This window comes from Lissotriton helveticus, chromosome 1_1 (assembly GCF_964261635.1).
Source record: "Lissotriton helveticus chromosome 1_1, aLisHel1.1, whole genome shotgun sequence".
NCBI classification, from domain to species: Eukaryota; Metazoa; Chordata; class Amphibia; order Caudata; family Salamandridae; genus Lissotriton; species Lissotriton helveticus.
In genome coordinates, this window is record NC_136057.1 from 1,299,359,113 (window position 1) to 1,299,379,426 (window position 20,314).

Sequence of the window (20,314 nt, forward strand, 5' to 3'; positions counted from 1 at the left end):
AGGAAAGGCAGATCACCGCGGCGGCTGCGCGGATGCCCACGCATGCCACTTGAGGGTCGCACCCACGCACATTTCTGCAGGAGGGGGGCTCACAGGGATCGCTGTGGACCTGTCTTGCCGTCTCCCCTCTGAGCGCGGCTCATTCTTTCTGTTTCGCTCTGATCTGTCGAGAGTCCTCTTCTCCTCGCACCATCTCTGGATACTTTCGGGTCCATCCCTCTCTATTCCATGACCCTGTTTAGATCTCCGTTAAATGCCTGGCTGGCACTTTCAGGGCCGTCACTGTCACATCTTCTCTTCCGATCACCTCCCCTTGAGACTCGCGCACTCTTCTTTCCTGGCACGTGTTGGCCCCTCGTCCACCATTTGAGCAGGGGTTAACACTTGCGATTAGCGCTGGGCGATACACACGCGGCATGGCCGCTATTTCCAAACCTCGTCCCTGCTTTAAAAGTGATCAAATGGCAAATATAAAGTTGATATTTACATTTAGTAGGGGCAGAAACAATATAAATCTAAACCGTGGTGAGTTCACTTGGGTTAGTATTTCTGAACAACTTACCTGTTTATACCACGCGTCTTCTGGACTCTGGAGCACATGAAAGAGACGCCGACCGAGGCAGAGCTCTTCCTTGACAGGATGTCCCACCCCCACCACGCGCGGCATCCAATGATGGATGCTGCGCGGTGGACCAGCCAATCCTGGCGCTGCATGCAGCGCCAGGATTGGCTAGGGGGGCACATTTGCTGCTCGCCCTGTCGCCCTTTGGAAACCGGGGCTGTGGCAGCAAACAAGCACCCCTGGGTCCCGCTGGGGAACTTACAGTGCGCATGCTTGAGAAAGTTGCCAGCGGCCGGGACTGTCACTGCGCACTACGGTCTGCTGCAGCCTGAGTGTGGACTGTCACTCAAGCTGCAGCAGGCCACCCCCCCTGCGCATTTATTTAGAAGTAGATAGTGATACTAGGATTGCGGCCGGCGGCTGCGATACGGGTCCATGGTGGCTGGTGGGGCTACGCCCCTATGCCCCAATGGACGCACCGCTGCTGCATCCAGGAGCAGAATCCCAGACATGTTCCCAGCATGTGGAGTATCCAGAAGAGCCGACGTGTACCAGGAGTGTAACCGGTGCCGACCAGAGCTGTGGGCAGTCACCGTGCCTTCCTGTGTGGTCCATGTGGAAACGCGCATGAAACATCGCTAACCCCGAGAAACGGCACGACATAAGACATCACTGTAGCATGATGTGAGGGACTCATTCTGCCAGTGCCTTGGCGTGCTGTGTGACCTGCAAAGCCTGACAACACTGAAGCAAAGAAGTCCTCTGACAGCCTTAAGATGAGAGACCAATGGAAGGCCTGCTGTGCTTGTCACCAGAGGTGAGATCCGAGAGGCGATGTCACTGCTCGTGATACTGCACCCTCTGACAAAGACACTGATGGTGGAACCATGAAGAGAGCACCACAACATCTGCACTGAATCATATTCCAGGAAACAGGCAACCAGGGGTCTGAAATCCAAGACTGATAGACTGTATCTTGAACTCAGAAAGAGAAGCCTGCACATTAGGGTGAATAAAGATGGCCAGCGTGAACTGTTCTGCACAAAATCCGAACAAACTGATCTATGGATTACCAAAATGATAGTTACTTGCACAGCCTAAATAGTGAGCGCTCACCTGTGTCTGATTCTTGTTTATGCCTTTTTTGTAATTTTTAGAATGATGTAGATGTTGCATGCACCACAGGAGCTATGTTCGACCACTGCACGCGTTGTGAAGTCTGTCGTGCTTAACTAGAGACTCGCAGATGTGTTTCTAGAAGTCTTTAGCTGAATCCCCGTTACTGTGTGTGGTATTTCATTTTGCTGTAATATGATCTTACTTCTCCTTTTATTAAGACAAGCAGTAAGTTGGACAGCCTGTTATATTGTCTCTTGTTTAACTGTTTGACTTCTGAGCCTCCACCCCTCACACACTACCTCCAGGAGAAGACTTTGACTGCTCACCCTTGCTACCGTGATGTAGACCCAGTTTGCAGAGCCACAAAAGGACGAGCCCCAAAACACCAGAGGTAAACAATCGCATCCACAACCGTTGTTGACCAGTAATCCCAGTCTGCCCTCCCACTCAATAGGATCTGCCACAATATTTCCATGAATCTATCTTCATCTGCTCTTTGCCTTTCCAGCACTGCAATAAGGTCACCTTCAACACTTTGTGATGGTAAGATTTATGAGGAGACCAGAGACTAGCATTATTCATGAGACACTTTAATACCACCCTGAGCAGCTACGTTTTACAGGAAACCATACAGTCCAAGTCCAGACATAACACCATATCTGCACGGTCAGACTGGGGCAGAAAATAGGCGTAGGCACCAAAATAAAAATAGCCCCCCTTAGTGAATCAGGTAGCTAAAAAAAGTGTCCGCATTTGCAAATTAGAGCAGTTTTGGACATGTAAAGACTCAATCAATCAATCCATTTGTAAAGCGCACTATTCACCAGTGAGGGTCCCACAGTGCTATGGGGGGAGGGGTGCTGCTACTGCTCGACAGGATGGTCACTTGCTTTCTTGGAGTTTAGCAAGACAGGCTTGAGCGCCCGGCATAGTGAAAAGAAAACCATAATTCAGCAGGATTTTGTATGTTTGCAAGATCTCATGTGGATTGGTGGCCTTATTAAATTAGACCCAATCCAGTGGTTAATTTGTAAAAAAAAATAAGTGCTAGGGCTCTCGTCAGGAGGCAGACTGACGGACCAGTTCACAAAGAGCCTCCAAACTTGTGGCGGAGGGCCCACACTCGTGGTGAAGGTCCTCCACCACAACCTCAGGGCCTCCACCGCAAGTGCGGATGCCCCTTGTGAATCGGCCCCACAGTGTTTGCAAGGTATGGGTGACTGCATGCATTTGTTTTTGCTGCGGGCAATGTTGTGGTGATATCAGGGAAACTAACAATATAAAAAAGTCCAGCCAGATCATAAAACAGGCCAACAAATAGCCAAGAAAACAAGCCACACACTGACCTGTCAGACCACCCCTTTGGGCACTGCAAGATTGCCCTATCGGCCAGTTTATCCTGTACATCTACCAGCTGCGCTCTAGCTCATCCCTCTTTTTAATGCTGTCCTTCAGCTAAGTACTCCATGATCTCTCTTTACTTCAATTATACTAGAAGCCAATTGACTTTTTTGGCAATGTTTCCATTTTTTCCATGGTTCTTAGGGCTATACCTTTAAACAATTAGAGTGTTTATGACAATTAATTTGGATTTTGCCTTTGTTAGTTTTAAAATGATTCGTTTAATGAATTATTTAAAGGTTTGTACACCGTTTGCATATTTGGGAGTTTTTTCCTTTCTTAAGAGTTGAAGCAGCCTTTTTATATTTAAGCTGCCTCTGACCTATGAGCCTCTTTCTTGGGGTGACGTACCTTCTGTAGAGGAGGCATGCAGCTCCTGTGTGGTAGGGCAGTAGGCTGCATGGGCTCGGTCAGTGTGGGACCGGTGACATGGACACCAGCTGACAGGATGGTCACTTGCTTTCTTGGAATTTAGCAAGACAGGTTTGAGCGCCCGGCATAGTGAAAGGAAAACCATCATTCAGCAGGATTTTGTGTGTTTGCATGATCTCATGTGAATTGGTGGCCTATTAAATTAGGCCCAATCCAGTGGTTCATTTGTAAAAAAAATAAGTGCCGTGGCTCTCGTCAGGAGGCAGCTTGCACCAGCCAATTTCTCCTGTTAGCGCCGACTAAAACAGAACCAACTACTAACCATGAAAGTGGGTAGAGGATGTGGCGTAATGGCCAGTGCTGCCGACTTCGGAGCAGGGGAACCAGGTTTGAGTCTCGGCGTTGGCTCAACATCCTGTGATTCTGGGCAAATCACTTAATCTCCCCGTGCCTACCATAAATTAATGCATCCTAACTGGTTCTCTTGAAAAGTGCAGATTTTGATGATTATGTGCAGATGATGAGCACCGAAAAACAACGGCTCAAATTAAGCACATGCCCAATAGTACAAAAAAGGAGCCCATCCACACTAGCAAGGCACTCGTAAATGAGAGTGAGGTGATTTTGCGTAGGCATGCACCAAGTATACTAGCATGGGAATACTACAGTCTAATAAGTAGAACTGGCTCGATAGACGGGAGAGAATCAGGTTAAGTGCCTACTTCTGCTGCGGTAGGACAGACTGGTATCAGGATGATGTTGAGATCACAGCATCAGTAAAGTAGGCCATTGAGTTGTCACTGGGGGAGAGCAGTGACATTTTGTTTGTGTAACCTTTCTGCAAAGATATTAACATTTTGGTCAAGAGGGTAGTTAGTGTAAGGTGTTGGGTTTCCTTCAGAGGCACAGTGTTCTGGAGAAGAAGGTGCTTAAGATGGTGTTTAGAGGTCTACAGGTGGGCAGAATGGTTTCATCAGGTTCTGATGATCAGAGGTGTGTTCTCTACTTTTTGAAGCACCAAATTGGAAGGATCTGGAATGTAGCTAGCTCTAGTAGATTTCCTGTGTTTAGGCATCATGGTTTTCTTTGAAATGTAGGTGCTGTGGGCTGGCATTAAAAGATCTAATGCATAATGCTAGCCTCTTTAATTAAATTTAGATTCTCCCAACACTAATTAAGGGAATTGACATTCCACCTTCAGATTCCCTGAATCAGGATTAGTGGAATTTTACTCTTGTGAAGTGCATTTACAAATAAGAATGCAGAAAACCACATTTCGCCTATGGCTGCTCCGATACAAAAAAATTACCTCACACTTTCTTACCAATTTTATACTTTAGCTTCTCCAGGTTGTGGTCCATATTCGTCTTGTACGTCTCCTGCTCTTTCTTGAAATCTCTCAGGTCCTTCAACACTATGAAGACAGAATTCTCTGGTAAGGTTTGCAGGCTGGTCCATGGCCAGGAGCTGTAAGTATTAAATGCACTACAACACATTGCATCCAGGAGTCAGTTTCCTCTTTGGTGCCAGTTGGGTTCCAGGAAGTTATTAGTAAACCCCATGATACTCACGAGTCTGGTAGTATAGGATGGTGTGGTGATATCTGATCTATTCATTGTGCTGCTGTGCAATGAGGCGAGGAACCAGCGGTCAAGTCCCTACATGATAGTGCTGCTGTCAATGGTGCAGAAGGTGCAGTAGCACCAGGGTCCAGTTCGATGAGCCCTCTGAACTCCAGCTATTAGTGTTTTGCTACTTCAGAGTTGGCTAGGGACCATTTTACTTGCTTTTATTAGGGTTCATAGTATCCTTTCTAAACCTCTGTCCCTATATCTCATCTCTCACAGACCTGACACCTGCTTGATATATAGCTGTCCCCACCATCCAATGCTCTTTTTGTGTACTCTATTGAGAACAGGAAAAGTAAGAGCTGTTAGACAGTGACTGTGTTTAACACACACAGCATGCATACTGCGGTGAAAACATAAGCACAGTACCAAAGGAAGCAAAGCATTCACTGTTTGGGAAATGTTGGCTGCAGGGGCTCAAAGCAGAAATGGATTCTCATAACAGCGGGGGGAGGATGCTGCTCGGGCCCTCATCCCAGTTACCTAAACACGCATAGGATGTCGAAAGCTTCACCTTGGATGCTAAAATGACTTCTATATTGGGCCATGTTAACCTAAGAAACAGCAAATCCACCCTCTGGCTCTCCTTCTTCAGTGGGTGGATTTCCAAATGCATAACTGAGATTTAATCTAAATTTTAGGGTGTATTCTACACTCATCTGTTGATTGGGATTTATTCTGATGATCAATGTGTGTTCTCCATTGACTTTGTGATTAGAATTTGATCTAAAGCTCAATTAAAATGTTAATGGGAATCAAATCTAAATCTGTGGTGGATTCTCCAGTGGAATAGTGTCTGGGTTTTAATTTCTGCCTTCCAAATGGACAGGTGTGCCAGACTCAATTCAAAATTCAATGTGTGTTCACCAGTGTGCTGTATTTAATCTGCTAATTTAATCCGAATCTCTGGATATCTTCCCCAGGGCCTGGTGATTGCCATTTAATTTAAAGGTCAGCATGAGTCCTCCAGTTAGCAGGTGATTGTGAGTTAATAGTAAACAGTAAATCCTGAAAAAAGATGATTAAAGTTTTCTTAGCTAAACTGTTTATGATCTGAAGATTATGGTGTATTCTTGGTAGGCTAGTGATTGATATTTAATCTGAAGGTCAGGGGGCGTTTGCTATTGGACTGGTAATTGGGATTTAATCTAAAACTCAGTATGTGGTCTTCATTGTGCAGGTGGTTTAATATGGTGATGTCAACTAAGTCTCAGGTTGTCTACCCAGAGGGCTTTGGTGATCCATTTCATCTAAGATTCAGTATGTCTTGTTTGTTGACCTGGTGAGTGGGAGTTAATATACATTTTGGATTTCCTTCTTATCATCAGATTTAATCTAAATGCTGATTCTATTTAATATGAATGACCGGTGTGTTCCCCAATGGGCTGTTGTGTTTGATTTAATCAAAATGTTGATGCCTCTACAGCAAATGTATGATCTTAATCGAGTCCAAAGCACAGAGTTTGATCTAGAGCAGTCTAAAGATTGAGATGGAATCTAAAAATCAAAATTGGTCTTATTTGGATTGCGGTTTGTCTTTTTTTCAGTGCATTTAATCCCTACATAATGATCATGGGGATAGATTATCCTACAGCAAACTCTAGGAAACGTCATTGTACAGACACTCTTACCATGACTTCTGTTCTCTGATAGGCCCAAAGTGATCATCTTCAGTTCTTCTGACAACTTTGCATCTAAAAATAAATAAGAGGAAGGTTTAAGATTCGGTATTTCAAATTAGAAAAAAATCAGACAGTCAGCATTTCCCCTTCGTTTGCGTATTACTGTGTTTATTCTATCACCTATCATCTGGAACAGACCGCTTCTGAAGTTCCTTCCCTTGTGTGTTTTCCTTCATGTTTTGTACAAATGTGTTCAGCTCAGGTGCAAGAGCATCTGAGCCTGATCCACAATTATGTTTTGCTGCTTGGGTGCACCATTTCTGTAAGCCACAAGACTGTCTTTAAGGCCAATGTTGCAATATATCACCCTTTTGTTACCAGTTATGGTTGCATTGAAATGTAGCTAGTTGAAATTGCTGTAAGTCAAAGTCAAAACCACTTTATTCGATTAGTTAAAATCATAAAAGCATGCTATACAGTAATACAAACAATTAAAAGCATGTTAAAAGAATTAAAATTATACAATTGCTTCAAAATACATTTCCATAAAAAGCCCAAATTAGTGAACCTATTACGATTATTCTTCAAGGCCATTTTTCCCAGGTACGAGAGCTTATTTAAAAGAAATTAGCTTACAGCATTAAACATCCAGTCTAGACCTTATTCTAACAGATGCTGCCAAAAAGCTGGCCACACAGTACATAGTTTCAGGCGTTTCCATCATTTGGAGAAATAATAAGGCAGGTTTATATTGTTTAAAATTCATCTTTTTCAATAATGGTGTGATAAACCGTTTCCGAGGCATGGAAAACAAACTGCAGAAAAGCAAAAAATGTACAGTATCTTGGGGAGAAAGGTCATCACATTTACAAGGGGGAATGTCCTCCGGCCTACCCCAACCTTTCACATCCCATAATACCATAAACATTTGATTGAATCGAAATTTCGTCAGTAACCATCTGTGAAAGAAATTTGTCACAACCGACAGATAGGGAGCCAACATTAAAGACGTGGTAACCAGTACGTGGGCCCTTACTGAGGGTTTACCTAGCTCAACCGCTTCTCGCTCGGCTTCACAAAGCCTGATAAAGTTAATCTTGACCCACACTAAATCAGCTTTACACAGAGAATCTGGTCTGGAAAAAATCTCTGGGCGCCCAAGCTTCTCAGCCAGGCTCTTAATATAGGACAACCACTGGATTTCCCTCACATGATCTAATTTAAGACAATCAGTTATAATTTTACGGTTTAGGGAAAGTTTCGGATTCAGCCAAATCTTGATTTATAGCAGGATAGGTGCTAATTTAATTATATCTATAATGTATCCCAGACCCAGCTCAAGATGGATAGAATAAGTGGCTGTAGAATGGGAGGCCAAGAAGTGACCGCAAAAACTTGTTTTCCTCAATTTGAATGCGGTCAGAATTAATGGACCCCCAGATTGCTGCCCCATACCTTGCAATTGAAACTGTCTTGGCTTTATAGATTGCCAGGATTGCCTCGGTTGGTTTCCCCCCTAGTCTTTTGGCAAACCCCAATACTGCAGCAGAAGAGCTTCTCACAGCATTCGATTTTGTAGTAAGCTGTGGGGTCCAACTACTCCTGTCATCGAATAATACTCCCAGGTAGGTAAATACCTTTACTCTGCTGATAACCTCAGTGCCACAATAGAAAGTTTTAACATTGTTTTTTGAACTTCCCATAGACATTATGTGGGATTTCCCACTATTAATTACCAAATCAAGACTATTCATAAAATTACCGAAGGAGTCAAGCAGCCTCTGCAGTCCGATTGGAGTCCTTGCCAATAAGACCGCATCGTCGGCATAGAGGAGCACCGGGATTGGCGTTCCCCCCATGCGCGGAGTATCCTGCGTAGCTGTTGTCAGGTCAGTCTCAAACGAGTTCACGTACAACGTGAACAACATTGGGGCTAGAATGCAGCCTTGGCGCACCCCCCTACTGGACTTAAAACTTGCTGTGCAATTCCCCTCATTTGTCATTCTAATTGAGGCCTTCAAATCCTTATGCAACTCTGCCAAAAAGTACACCAGCGAACAATCAAGGCCCATCTTAAGCAGCATGGTCCACAGCCTTGATCTATTAACTAGATCGAAAGCTGTGGACAGGTCCATAAAACCCAAGAAGATAGAGCCCCTTTTTGCCCTTGTGTATTTGGCTATAATGAGGTTAAGATTGAGACATTGGTCCTCCGTGCTCCTCCCAGCTCTAAAACCATATTGAACGTCTGTCAATATGTTGTTCTCCGAGGCCCAAGATGTTATTCTGGCCAAGACAACCTTCCCTAAGATTTTAATAGAGGAGTCTAACAATGAAATAGGCCTATAACATCTCGGGTCTCCCCTCTGACCTTTCTTGAACACAGGGATTATGATCGATCTGGACCAAGATTTGGGGAACCCTACGGTTGCTGAGGCATTAAAGACCTCAGTCAGGATATCGGCCCAGTACACCGGGTTAGCCTTGTACATGTCGGTGGGAACCCCATCCGGTCCTGGAGCCTTATGCCCCGCCGTACTCTCAATTGCTTTAACCACTTCGGCTGTCTCAAACCTTACTGGAGCCACAGTGGAATCAGGAACAGGGACCACCAAGGTTTCCAGCTCCAAATGGCTACCATATATTTTTTCAAAATGACTAAGCCAGTCTTCTTCAGAGATATTTAATTCTAAGACTGAGTTTTGATCTCTAGAAAACAGGGGGGTGTGGATAATTGACCAAAACTTGGCATTGTCTTTTAGGGTAGCTTTATCCATGAGCTCAGCCCAGGCTTCATGTTTTAACTCCCTTTTTCGCTCCTGAATTGCCTTCGAGTACTCCCTTCTAAGCTGAGATACCAAAGCGTTGTTCCTCGGGCGAACATTAAGGGCCTTTTTTAAAATATTATGGGCTTTACTGCATTTTTGGTCGAACCAGCCCATTGCCGGTCTATTTATTGCTACTTGACAATTAAGCGTCAGTTCCTGTGACACTTTAGAACAAATGGCCTCAAACGATGTTATTACGTCTTCCCCCCTGGAGAGAGGATTTACACAGGTATTTAATTCCTGTGCAGCCTTAGATGTTATAGTGAGGAAAAAGTCACCGGGCACGATCTTACCCCATTTGATCCTTCTCCCCTGGTCTTTAGCTTTAACCGACAGAACAGCCTGTGGCGGGACAGAAGTGTTTAATAGGGAAAACCCATAAAGTAGCTCAATCACCACGGGGTTATGGTCACTTAAAGGCATCGGTATAGCATTATAAAAGATGACATACTTTAAAAGACCTAGTGATAAGAAGATGTAATCAATGATCGTTTGGCAGTCCCGACCAGTATAAGTTGCAACCCCGGTTTTGTTATCAAAAAACTCAGCTTCAAACAGGTCGTTACTGGACAATAGGTTTTCAAGTGCCTCCCCCTTCTGGCTATGTTCAAAATGCTGGGGGGATATACTATCCGGACCGTCTGGATCAGTTAGGTCACAATTTAAACATAAATGTACATTAAAATCACCCATCAAAATTAGATGACAAAAAGTGGTTTGCTTTTCTTTATAGGAAGTTAAAAAATTGTTTAGCCATACTAAATGCTCATCTGCAGAGTCCCCTTGCTGTGAATTGTAACAGTTCACTAGGATTAGTTTGGTGTTATTAACCAAGGTTACCTCCACAATGAGAAAATTATGTGAGACACAATCAACCTTTACAATTTTACCCCTGACATTCACCGAAACCAACAGCACAAGACCACCTCTACTTCTTCCGGCCGTCGAGCTCAGAGCAGGGACAAAAAATGAGGTAAAGCCATCCACCCAGAAATCGCAGTCCTTATCCCAGGTCTCCTGTAGGACAACAATGTCGTGTTGTTTAATAAAATTAAGCCAGTTGGGATCTCCTATCTTAGAGCGCAGACCAGCGATGTTCCAACTTAACAGCCTGACTTTATCCCCCACTTCAAGGTTCCCTTTTACGGGGATAGCGCAAACACTCATAGGTGAAGATACAGGAGCCATGGGGGTCAGATCAGCAGTTGCCTCACCACCCAGTCCCTCACAAGCCTCCCGTCAATCAAACAAATCCAGCCCAGAAAGAGCATCGAAGCTATTTTGAGTTACAATGTTCGGTCCAAGATTTATGCCCCACCTATTATTTATATTAATGTCCCAGCCTGGAACTGGGGTTTTAGGATAAGTAACATTATGTTGTTCACCATAAAAGAATTTTAGGGTGAGTGGGACAACCGTACCGCTTCTTCGTTGTGGCGGGAGTAAATTTGCAAGGACATTAGGCAGAACTGCCGGGTGTGAAAAGGTCACCGCCACACAGTCGCCTTTAAACTTTTTGGGTCGGTTCCCTATCCAAGGGACCCTTTTCGCTGTCTTAATCTCTCTCGCCAGTTGCTGTTTCCCTCCTGGAGCTAACTTCATATTCCCTGTTAACCAATGTAAAGCCTTACTCGACAAGGATGCGGGTGGCTCTACCAGGCCGCGTTCTAGGAGTGGAACATTAGCCAACACCAGAACCACAGGCGAGGCTTCAACAATAAATTGAAGAGGGTCTGTTTCCTGACCTTGAGCAAGGGGAATGTTAACTGTTACTAAGGTGTCATCTTTAACAGCTAACTGGTTAACAATATCTACCGGAACTTGAGCAGGGGGATTGGGTAGTATCGATACACCCCCTACCCCTCCCCCACCCAGTATATTCTCCCCTGAGGAGGCTGCTATGTTTGCAACAAGAGTGGTTATATTTTCCACCTCCCCCACGACCTTAGTTTGTATGCCTCCCAGTTTTTTAATCTCGGCATTCAATTTGTCGATTTTAGCCACCAAAGGTTTAATTATGACTTTAATTTTACTTTCAAACATCTCTACAATCTTATGGAGCAATTCCTCGTCCATAGAGTACTTTATTTTGTCCTCGCCATGGTCCGTAGTTATAGCCTTTGATGTGCCAGGAGTGATGACCCTTTTCCTCCTTACCCAGACCGTAACCCTCCACGCTTTGGCTGTTTTTTAACACATGTTCGTACCGGCCGAGACACCTGATCTGAGGAAGAAAGTTCATCTTCAGTAGGTCGCATCTGGTCCCCATGATCAAAATCAATATCACTCTCGGGATCAGTTACGAGAAGTATATCGGGGGCAACCACAGAGTTTGTATTAAATTCGTTATTGACAGATTCATGGAAGGTAATAAGAGGAGCATCAATGCCTATGGCCTCTGGTGGAGTGTCTTCCAAAGAGGGTGGTAAAGATGGACTTAAGCGTTGGAGATCGGGAGATTGACTCAATCCCAGTGATTCTCTCCGTTGAACATTTATCTTCTTCACCGTTTGTACCAGATAGTTATCAAGTGTATTAGACGTGGCAGCAACAGCTCTCTTCGGCATCCTGAGATTTTAGCCGGTAACCCTCTTTAACAGTGTAGTTGCTTCTCACAGGTTAAGGCAATACTCAACAAGTAAATATCTTACTAGTGGGTGAGGTCTTGACGTCCCAGCGGCAGAGTGACTGATCCTGTCCGATCACATCCAGTCGCGGACTGTCGCAGACTGTCCCGCCCTTGTCCCGGGCTTAGCCCGGGCGCTCCCGCGCGCGACTCGCGGGACGAGAGGCGCTCCTCCCTCTTAAGGGGCGCTCCGATGATGTCACGTTGGTCGCGCCACGCCCGCCGGGGCTGCTGGGAAGTGTAGTCCCTGCGGCGGTGGTGGCTTGCTGCGACTTCGGAGGCCGTTCTCCTCACGGCGGCGTTGAAACTACTGCGGCGGCACTCCCAGGAAGGGTCGAATAGCCGTTCCCCTCACGGCTGCGTTTGTGGGCAAAACAGGTAGGTTACTCAAGCGTTCTTGAAATTGCTGTAAAGGAACATAAGTCCCAGAAACGCTCACTTTTATAGTTTTGCCTGGAATTTCTTCCTTCCAAACCACAGCTGCTGCCAGGGGCAGTTCCTTCATATGAGTGGAGGAGTGAAGCCTCTCTCCCCCCCCCCCCTCACCCCCACACACACAATCCTGCAGAAAGAGTAGACAATAAAATGGTAATGAATGATTTTATTTGTAACTCTCTGCTGAACAGAATTTGGGGGCGGAGCCACTTTCCCCAGCTGGCTATACCAGTTTTTCCTTCAACAGCACTTTCCTCCTTATTTACCCACGTTTCAAGGCAGTTAAAAAAATCTCACCGCATTCTTGCTGGGAAAAATCTAACATTTTTAAAATTACATTACTGTGGGTGAAATGCAAAACCATCAGAGTAATGTGCCCAAAGAAGTGGGGGAGGGAATTATAGAACTGATGCAGAACTACCATGCCCTTGACGGCTCTTATCTCAAAGCAATTCTCAAACCCAGAGAGGCCAAAACCAGAGTTTAACCCGTTCCATATGTCGGACGGCCCCTGGCCGTCCTCCACACATGCCCACTGTGACGTCGGACTTATAGTGTTTTCATTTTCACCTATAGATGGCCCACATACCGTCTTTGTCCTGAAGAGACCCCTTATCCACCCCCGGGTCGAAACGCCGTCGACGCCTATAGGAAATGAACCAGTTTTACCAGTGTCTATGATTGAAATAGCCATTGTGTTAATATCCACTGTATCATATCTGGTCATTTGCCTTCTTTCCTTGTATATATCCCAGTAGAAACCATGTAAATATTCCTGTTGATGTCCTTTTGATTGTTTATGTTTTTGGTTCACACATATTCACTTGGGACACATGTGCACAGTGTAACTATGCTTATGTATATATTGTAAAATTGGAAAATACAATTTGACAAATTTTTGCATACAGAAATCTATGTGTAGAGTTGTGCTTTCATTACCAGACATCCCCCACCTCCCTCCTTTATTTCTCATTGCTATTATGCTTGGTTGTATCATTTATTGTGACTACATTTAATGCTCCACTGGAACCATTGCCTTTTTGATATAATGTCGGATGGCCATCTGAACCCGCTCACTCATTAATTTGCCCGCAACGTGGTGGAATTCGCGCCGCGGTCAACGGGTTAAAAGAAAATAAACTTTCATCACATCCCCATTTTGACCACGAAAGATGAAACCCAAAAGAGTGGGGTAAGCTAAGAGCCGCATCCAAGCTGCTACTACTCAAATCTTCAAAGAGCCATAAAGAACTGCTGGTTCTGCAGAGGAACCACAAGGGAGAGAACCTAAAAAATTAAACTTCATATTCAGGAGAGGAAGCTTACGCATTTATGTATCAGAATAAATATGAAAGATCATGAAGAAATCCTACCGAGAGCAGACGGGTATTCTTCGGCTTAACCTGCCATCCATACCCTGTTAAGAGGGGGATAATACATGCTTAACGGTGGAATACCCACTCTGCCTGGGGTATAAGAAGGAGAGTGGCATGTGATATATGTAAAGATGAAGAAACCTACAGCAGCGACCTCAAGGGTTGTAATGATGTACTGCTTGCCTTGCAAAGTAGGAAGGGAATTTTAGATTATAGAATATTTAACCTCCCTTAAAAGAATGAAGATGAAATGGTCATTTATCTTTTAGAGTCTGTAGCTGCAGCGCCTCTCTGCGGTCTCGTGCAGCATTCCACTGAAGCCAGAGGCCTACTTCGGAAGACAAACATTACATCATTACAATCTTTTATGACTCAGTGACTAGGGAGTCTTGGATCTTTAAACAAATTGTGTGTCCTGCAGATGGGCTCACAGATTATTTACAATAGAGACCGAAACGTCACCGCCTAACCTAACTTCCTTTTAGTTATTGTTAAATTTAATTAGAAAGATCTCATTCCTATGTGTAGGACAGAGACTACATGTGACGTTGTAGGAATTGGGCAGTCATACATTGATGACTAGTTAATTTTCATTCATAATAATTGTAACATCTGCTATCAATGTTGTGTGAGGACAAAAAAATTAAAAAGAAGAAGTACACCCATCTAACAGAATTAATTTCATTAGACAAATTGATGCATGCACTGCTTTAATTGGTTTGTGATGTCATGGTGAGGCATCTTAAACAAGTGACAGATTGAAACAAACTGCTTTGTGAAAAATAAATCCGTTGTAGATACCATTACCTGACTGGATATATTGGGTTGCCCATATTACTATGAATACTTTTAGAAAGTTGGCATTTTCTTGTCCTAACCAACCATGCATTCTACAAGTGTCCTGTGAATGGCTCTGCTGCTGGGGTTTGTATATTCCTTCTATACAGTGACACAAAGGGGGATTAGGTGTGGACAGGATGGGCCATCCTGGCTGGATGACTGTGGAGGAGCTGCACCCAGTCGCACTTGCAAGGACCTTACACACACACACACACACAGACACACACAGACATACACACACATCCACACACAGACACACACACCTCTGACACCAGGCCTGCCCTGCCTTGTGTCACACCCTGGCAGTTTGGAGCCTGAGCAAGTGAAGGGGAAGAACTTTCCAGAACCAGATGTGAGGTTAGGACTGAGCCACTCACCAGAACACTCCTGGACCTGGGAAGTTACAGAAGAAGGAATGCCCTGCTGCCAGAGGACTGCCCTGCTGCTTGAGGAACTGCCTTGTTGTCTAAGAAGGAAAATTAGACCTGGTTGGTGTCATCTTTGGCTTCCTAGAGTGACTCCTAGGGTAAGTTGGCTGACCTCTTCTGAGAGCTACAGGGACACAACACGTTTCAGGGGCCTCTCTGCAACTGCCCAGCTAACCTGCCACAACAGGATCTGCCAGGAACTGCCAATGGACCTTCCTAAGCCTTGCTGGCCTCTGCTGGAGTGAGTCCCTGATCCTCAAGTGATGCCTCCCCAGTTTCTGAACCCTTGGCTGGCATCAGCAAGAACTCCTTCCCACCTCATTGAAGACTCTATCAAATTAGGAGCATAGTGACATGAAGCCCCACATAAAGCCTTGCTGCCCAGCTGAGAGCTTCATCGGAACTGACACTAAGTCATGCAAAGCCATGCCACGCACCTGAAAGCTTCATCAGACCCAACGCCGAGTGACCCAAAGCCCCGCCAAGCCTTGCTGCACAGTTGAAAGCTTTGTTGGTACTGACGCAGAGCTACACAAAGCTGCAATGCACAGACCTTTCACCAAGGGCATAATGTAAAACTCCCAGCAAGTTGAACTTGGCCCTATGCCATGCCTGCACTTGATTACGGTTGGCCTGAACTTGTGACTGTGTCCCGGCCCAGCGCAACCAGATAACCCCAGTTGGCCCTTTGCGCCTTTTTGTGCTATTTTCACTTAAACCTCTATAAGCTCAATTTCTCCAGTTCTTCTGATTGGCATTTTGTCATTTTGGTATCAATTTATTTATTAAAATGTACTCTATTTTCTTAAATTGGTTTGGGATTTTTCTTGTTTTGTGTTGTCCCTTAATTACTGTTTGTATGCTGCATAAATACTTTACAGATTATCTCCAAAGGCCTGACTGCTTTTGTGCCAAGCTACCAGAGGCTTAAGCACAGGCTAATTTAGTAACGTTTGTGGTTCACCCTGACAAGGACTATGGTTGTTGCCTGAGTGTAGCTTCTATCCCTCTCAACCAATTACCCAATTTCTTACAGCGACACACTTTGTCGATTCTCCTCTTCCTGTGCAAGTAACGTAATCTAGGTACTAAAACGGACTGACTTTTGTTGACTTTAAGATAAGCCCAGAAAGTGATACAGCAAGTCCACTTCCTGGCCTGGGCTTGCTTAACAACATATCTGCTAGTTTCAGAACGAGGCAATTTGGACTGTCTGATTGACTTGATCACCTGTCCATGCGGACGTGTTCATGACCACGAGGAAGGTCAAGATGCGGATCCTGGAACATAAGAATACAATTTGCTGTAGAAAACAGATAAACAAATTGACCACACACTTCCAGGAAAAGGGGCACGATGCGAATGACTTCACATAAACTAGAGCCAGAGCACATGTTTTTTGATTGCTGTGAATTTTCTGACTGTCGTACTTACTTTTCAGCAGCACCATGGAGGTGAGGGTGATGCTTCCGAGGAACAATATCCCCAATAGGATACCAAAGACAAGGATAGCTCTTCTTCCGCTGCCAGACTTTCTAGTGGAGGTGGATGCAGTCACAACTGCGAACAGAGATCAACAATGAGAAAGCAGTGCTCAAAACTGCGAATTCAAAAGTGTTCCATGTTGGAAGAAAGTGCTTCATGTACAGAAATCTGCAAAACATTGCCTATGGAACTGAAATTCTTTGATCCAACTTTAGCCAGTCCAAGCTACTCAGCCTTCTCGTACTGTAGTTGGTGAGCAATTGAATACCTGCAGAAAGTTCCAATCCTAAAGAAAACTGCCAAACGTGACCTTACCAAGCTTGAAAACAGTCCCTTGCCAAAGCATAGACAATGCATAAATATCACCCTTCAACAAGCATTTGAAATGCAATAGGTCTCGCAGCATTAGAGTTAGTGCATTTAGAATTGTTTATGTGTTTTTTGTTGTAAATCTTTTGCATTTTTTTTTTTTTTTGCCAATGCTAAACAATTACAAATCAAAAAAGCAATAAACAATTGTAAAAGCTGTAACTAAAAATCCTGTGAGACCTATTGCACTGTGTGAGGGTGAGGTGTTGAGGGTGAGTGAGGGTGGGGGTGAGTGAGGAGTTTAGTGTGAGTGAGGTGTTGATGGTGAGTGAGGTGTTGAGGGTGAGTGAGAGTGAGAGTGAGTAAGGGTGAGGTTGAGGGAGTGTTATTGTGAGTTAGGGTGAGGGGTTGAGGGTGGGTGAGGGTGAGGGTGAGGTGTTGAGGGTGAGTGAGGGTGAGTGAGGGTTTGAGGGTGAGTGAGGGTGAGTGAGGGTGAGTGAGGGTGACTGAGTGTGAGTGAGGGTGACTGAGTGTGAGTGAGTGTGAGTGAGGGTGAGTGAGGGTGAGTGAGAGTGAGTGAGGGTGAGGTGTTGAGGGTGAGGTGTTGAGGTTGAGGTTTTGAGGGTGAGGTGTTGAGGCTGATGTTTGTGGGTGAGTGAGGGTGAGATGTTGATGGTGAGTGAAGGTGAGGTGTTGGGTGAGGCGTTGAGGGTGAGTGAAGTTGAGGGTGGTTGAGTGAGGATGAGTGAGAGTGAGGGTGAGTGAGGAGTTGAGGGTGAGTGAGTGAGGGTGAGGTGTTGAGGGTGAGTGAGGGTGAGTGAGTGTGTGGTGTTGAGGGTGATTGAGGAGGAGTGAGAGTGAGGGTGAGTGAGGATTTGAGGGTGAGGCGTTGAGGGCGAGGCGTTGCGGGTGAGTGAGGGTGAGAGTGATTGAGTGTGAGTGAGTGTCAGTGAGGGTGAGGTGTTGAGTGTGAGTGAGGATGAGTGTGAGTGATGGTGAGTCAGGTGTTGAGGGTGAGTGAGGTGTTGAGGGTGAGTGAGGAGTTGAGGTTGAGTGATGTTCAGGCTGACTGAGGGTGAGGGTGGGTGAGGTGTTGAGGGTGAGGTTAGCGTTAGCTTTTTGTGACTGAATATTTCTATGTTCGTAATATGTTTCTTATATTCGAACTAATTCCGTCTGGATAAATGCTATTGTGTTATGCGTATCTCTTTTTGTGTAACTGTCGACTATTGTATTCAATGCGTCCCATTTTCCGGATGAATGGTTCTTGTTTATTTCCCTCAGAAAAATTTGACTGTTTCCGATTTTTTTTTTTCCGTCATATTTTCTTTATATTAGATGGAATTCCGTGTGAAGAAGTGCTATTGTTGTTTGCGTCCGTTTTTTTGTGTAACTGTTGACTACTGTTTTTAATCCGTCCCATTCTCCGGATGAATAGTACATCAATTTGAATGTATTAATACGTGTGTGTATATACGTATTAATAATGTTTTATTAGGATGTATGAGTGTTTTATTTGTATTGCGCCTTGTGTATTATCGAGTTTTGAGTTACAATATCCTTTAGTACTGTTCTAAAAGATATATGTTTGAAAAATGGGTTTTGAATTTTTCTTGATCTTTATGCGAATGTTGGCTCGTGTTTAAGTTGATTCTTCGGGATGCATTGAGTAATCTTTGCTAGTGTCTTCCTGGTATGTAGTTTCAGTAGTTTCGTTTCGCCTGAGGTGGCACTGTGATGTTTATTTTTCCTCTGACTTAGCTTTTGCTTGTGTCATTTGTACCCGTATGTGACTTGTTTCGCCGCTATTCATTTATTTTGTTTGTTGCTTGTTGTAGTTAAAAGTATTATGTATGCACTGTGTATGTTCTCTTTTTTGTGTTTTTTTTTATATTTTCTACATTTCAGGGAATGAGCTGCTACGATCGACAGGTAATGACAATTTTATTTGCATATTATGAAAAAGTGCCTTTGTGAGTTCTTATACTTTTGTTTATGCATTTCCTTTTATTGATGTTAATGTAATTATTGTTTTCGGTCTGTGTGTGCGTGGCGTTGCGTGTGTGAGTGGCGTTGCGTGTGTGAGTGGCGTGTGTGAGTGGCGTTGCGTGGCTGAGTGGCGTTGCGTGGCTGAGTGGCGTTGCGTGGCTGAGTGGCGTTGCGTGGCTGAGTGGCGTTGCGTGGCTGAGTGGCGTTGCGTGGCTGAGTGGCGTTGCGTGGCTGAGTGGCGTTGCGTGGCTGAGTGGCGTTGCGTGGCTGAGTGGCGTTGCGCGTGTGAGTGGCGTTGCGCGTGTGAGTGGCGTTGCGCGTGTGAGTGGCGTTGCGCGTGTGAGTGGCGTTGCGCGTGTGAGTGGCGTTGCGCGGCTGAGTGGCGTTGCGCGGCTGAGTGGCGTTGCGCGGGTGAGTGGCGTTGCGCGTGTGAGTGGCGTTGCGTGGCTGAGTGGCGTTGCGTGGCTGAGTGGCGTTGCGTGGCTGAGTGGCGGTGCGTGTCTGAGTGACGTTGCGTGGCTGAGTGGCGTTGCGTGGCTGAGTGGCGTTGCGTGGCGTTGCGTGGCTGAGTGGCGTTGCGTGGCTGAGTGGCGTTGCGTGGCTGAGTGGCGTTGCGTGGCTGAGTGGCGTTGCGTGGCTGAGTGGCGTTGCGTGGCTGAGTGGCGTTGCGTGGGTGAGTGGCGTTGCGTGTGTGCGTGGCGTTGCGTGTGTGCGTGGCGTTGCGTGTGTGAGTGGCGTTGCGTGTGTGAGTGGCGTGTGTGAGTGGCGTTGCGTGGTTGAGTGGCGTTGCGTGGCTGAGTGGCGTTGCGTGGCTGAGTGGCGTTGCGTGGCTGAGTGGCGTTGCGTGGCTGAGTGGCGTTGCGTGGATGAGTGGCGTTGCGTGGCTGAGTGGCGTTGCGTGGCTGAGTGGCGTTGCGTGGCTGAGTGGCGTTGCGTGGCTGAGTTGCGTTGCGCGTGTGAGTGGCGTTGCGCGTGTGAGTGGCGTTGCGCGTGTGAGTGGCGTTGCGCGTGTGAGTGGCGTTGCGCGTGTGAGTGGCGTTGCGTGGCTGAGTGGCGTTGCGTGGGTGAGTGGCGTTGCGTGGCTGAGTGGCGTTGCGTGGCTGAGTGGCGTTGCGTGGCTGAGTGGCGTTGCGTGGCTGAGTGGCGTTGCGTGGCTGAGTGGCGTTGCGTGGCTGAGTGGCGTTGCGTGGCTGAGTGGCGTTGCGTGGCTGAGTGGCGTTGCGTGGCTGAGTGGCGTTGCGCGTGTGAGTGGCGTTGCGTGTGTGCGTGGCGTTGCGTGTGTGCGTGGCGTTGC

The 20,314-nt window shown here is 45.8% G+C and overlaps 1 protein-coding gene across 2 annotated transcripts in view; it reads right to left on the reverse strand.

Moving 5' to 3' along the window:
- LOC144772711 (C-type lectin domain family 17, member A-like) overlaps window positions 1-20,314 on the reverse strand; it is a 147,897-nt gene that overhangs the window by 50,698 nt on the left and 76,885 nt on the right. For both annotated transcript variants that reach the window (XM_078657232.1, XM_078657241.1), the window contains exons 6-8: window positions 16,672-16,797; window positions 6,714-6,776; window positions 4,779-4,868 (exon numbers count right to left, since the gene is read on the reverse strand). In XM_078657232.1, coding sequence (XP_078513358.1) covers window positions 4,779-4,868; window positions 6,714-6,776; window positions 16,672-16,797 — 279 coding nt within the window. The remainder of the gene's footprint in view (window positions 1-4,778; window positions 4,869-6,713; window positions 6,777-16,671; window positions 16,798-20,314) is intronic.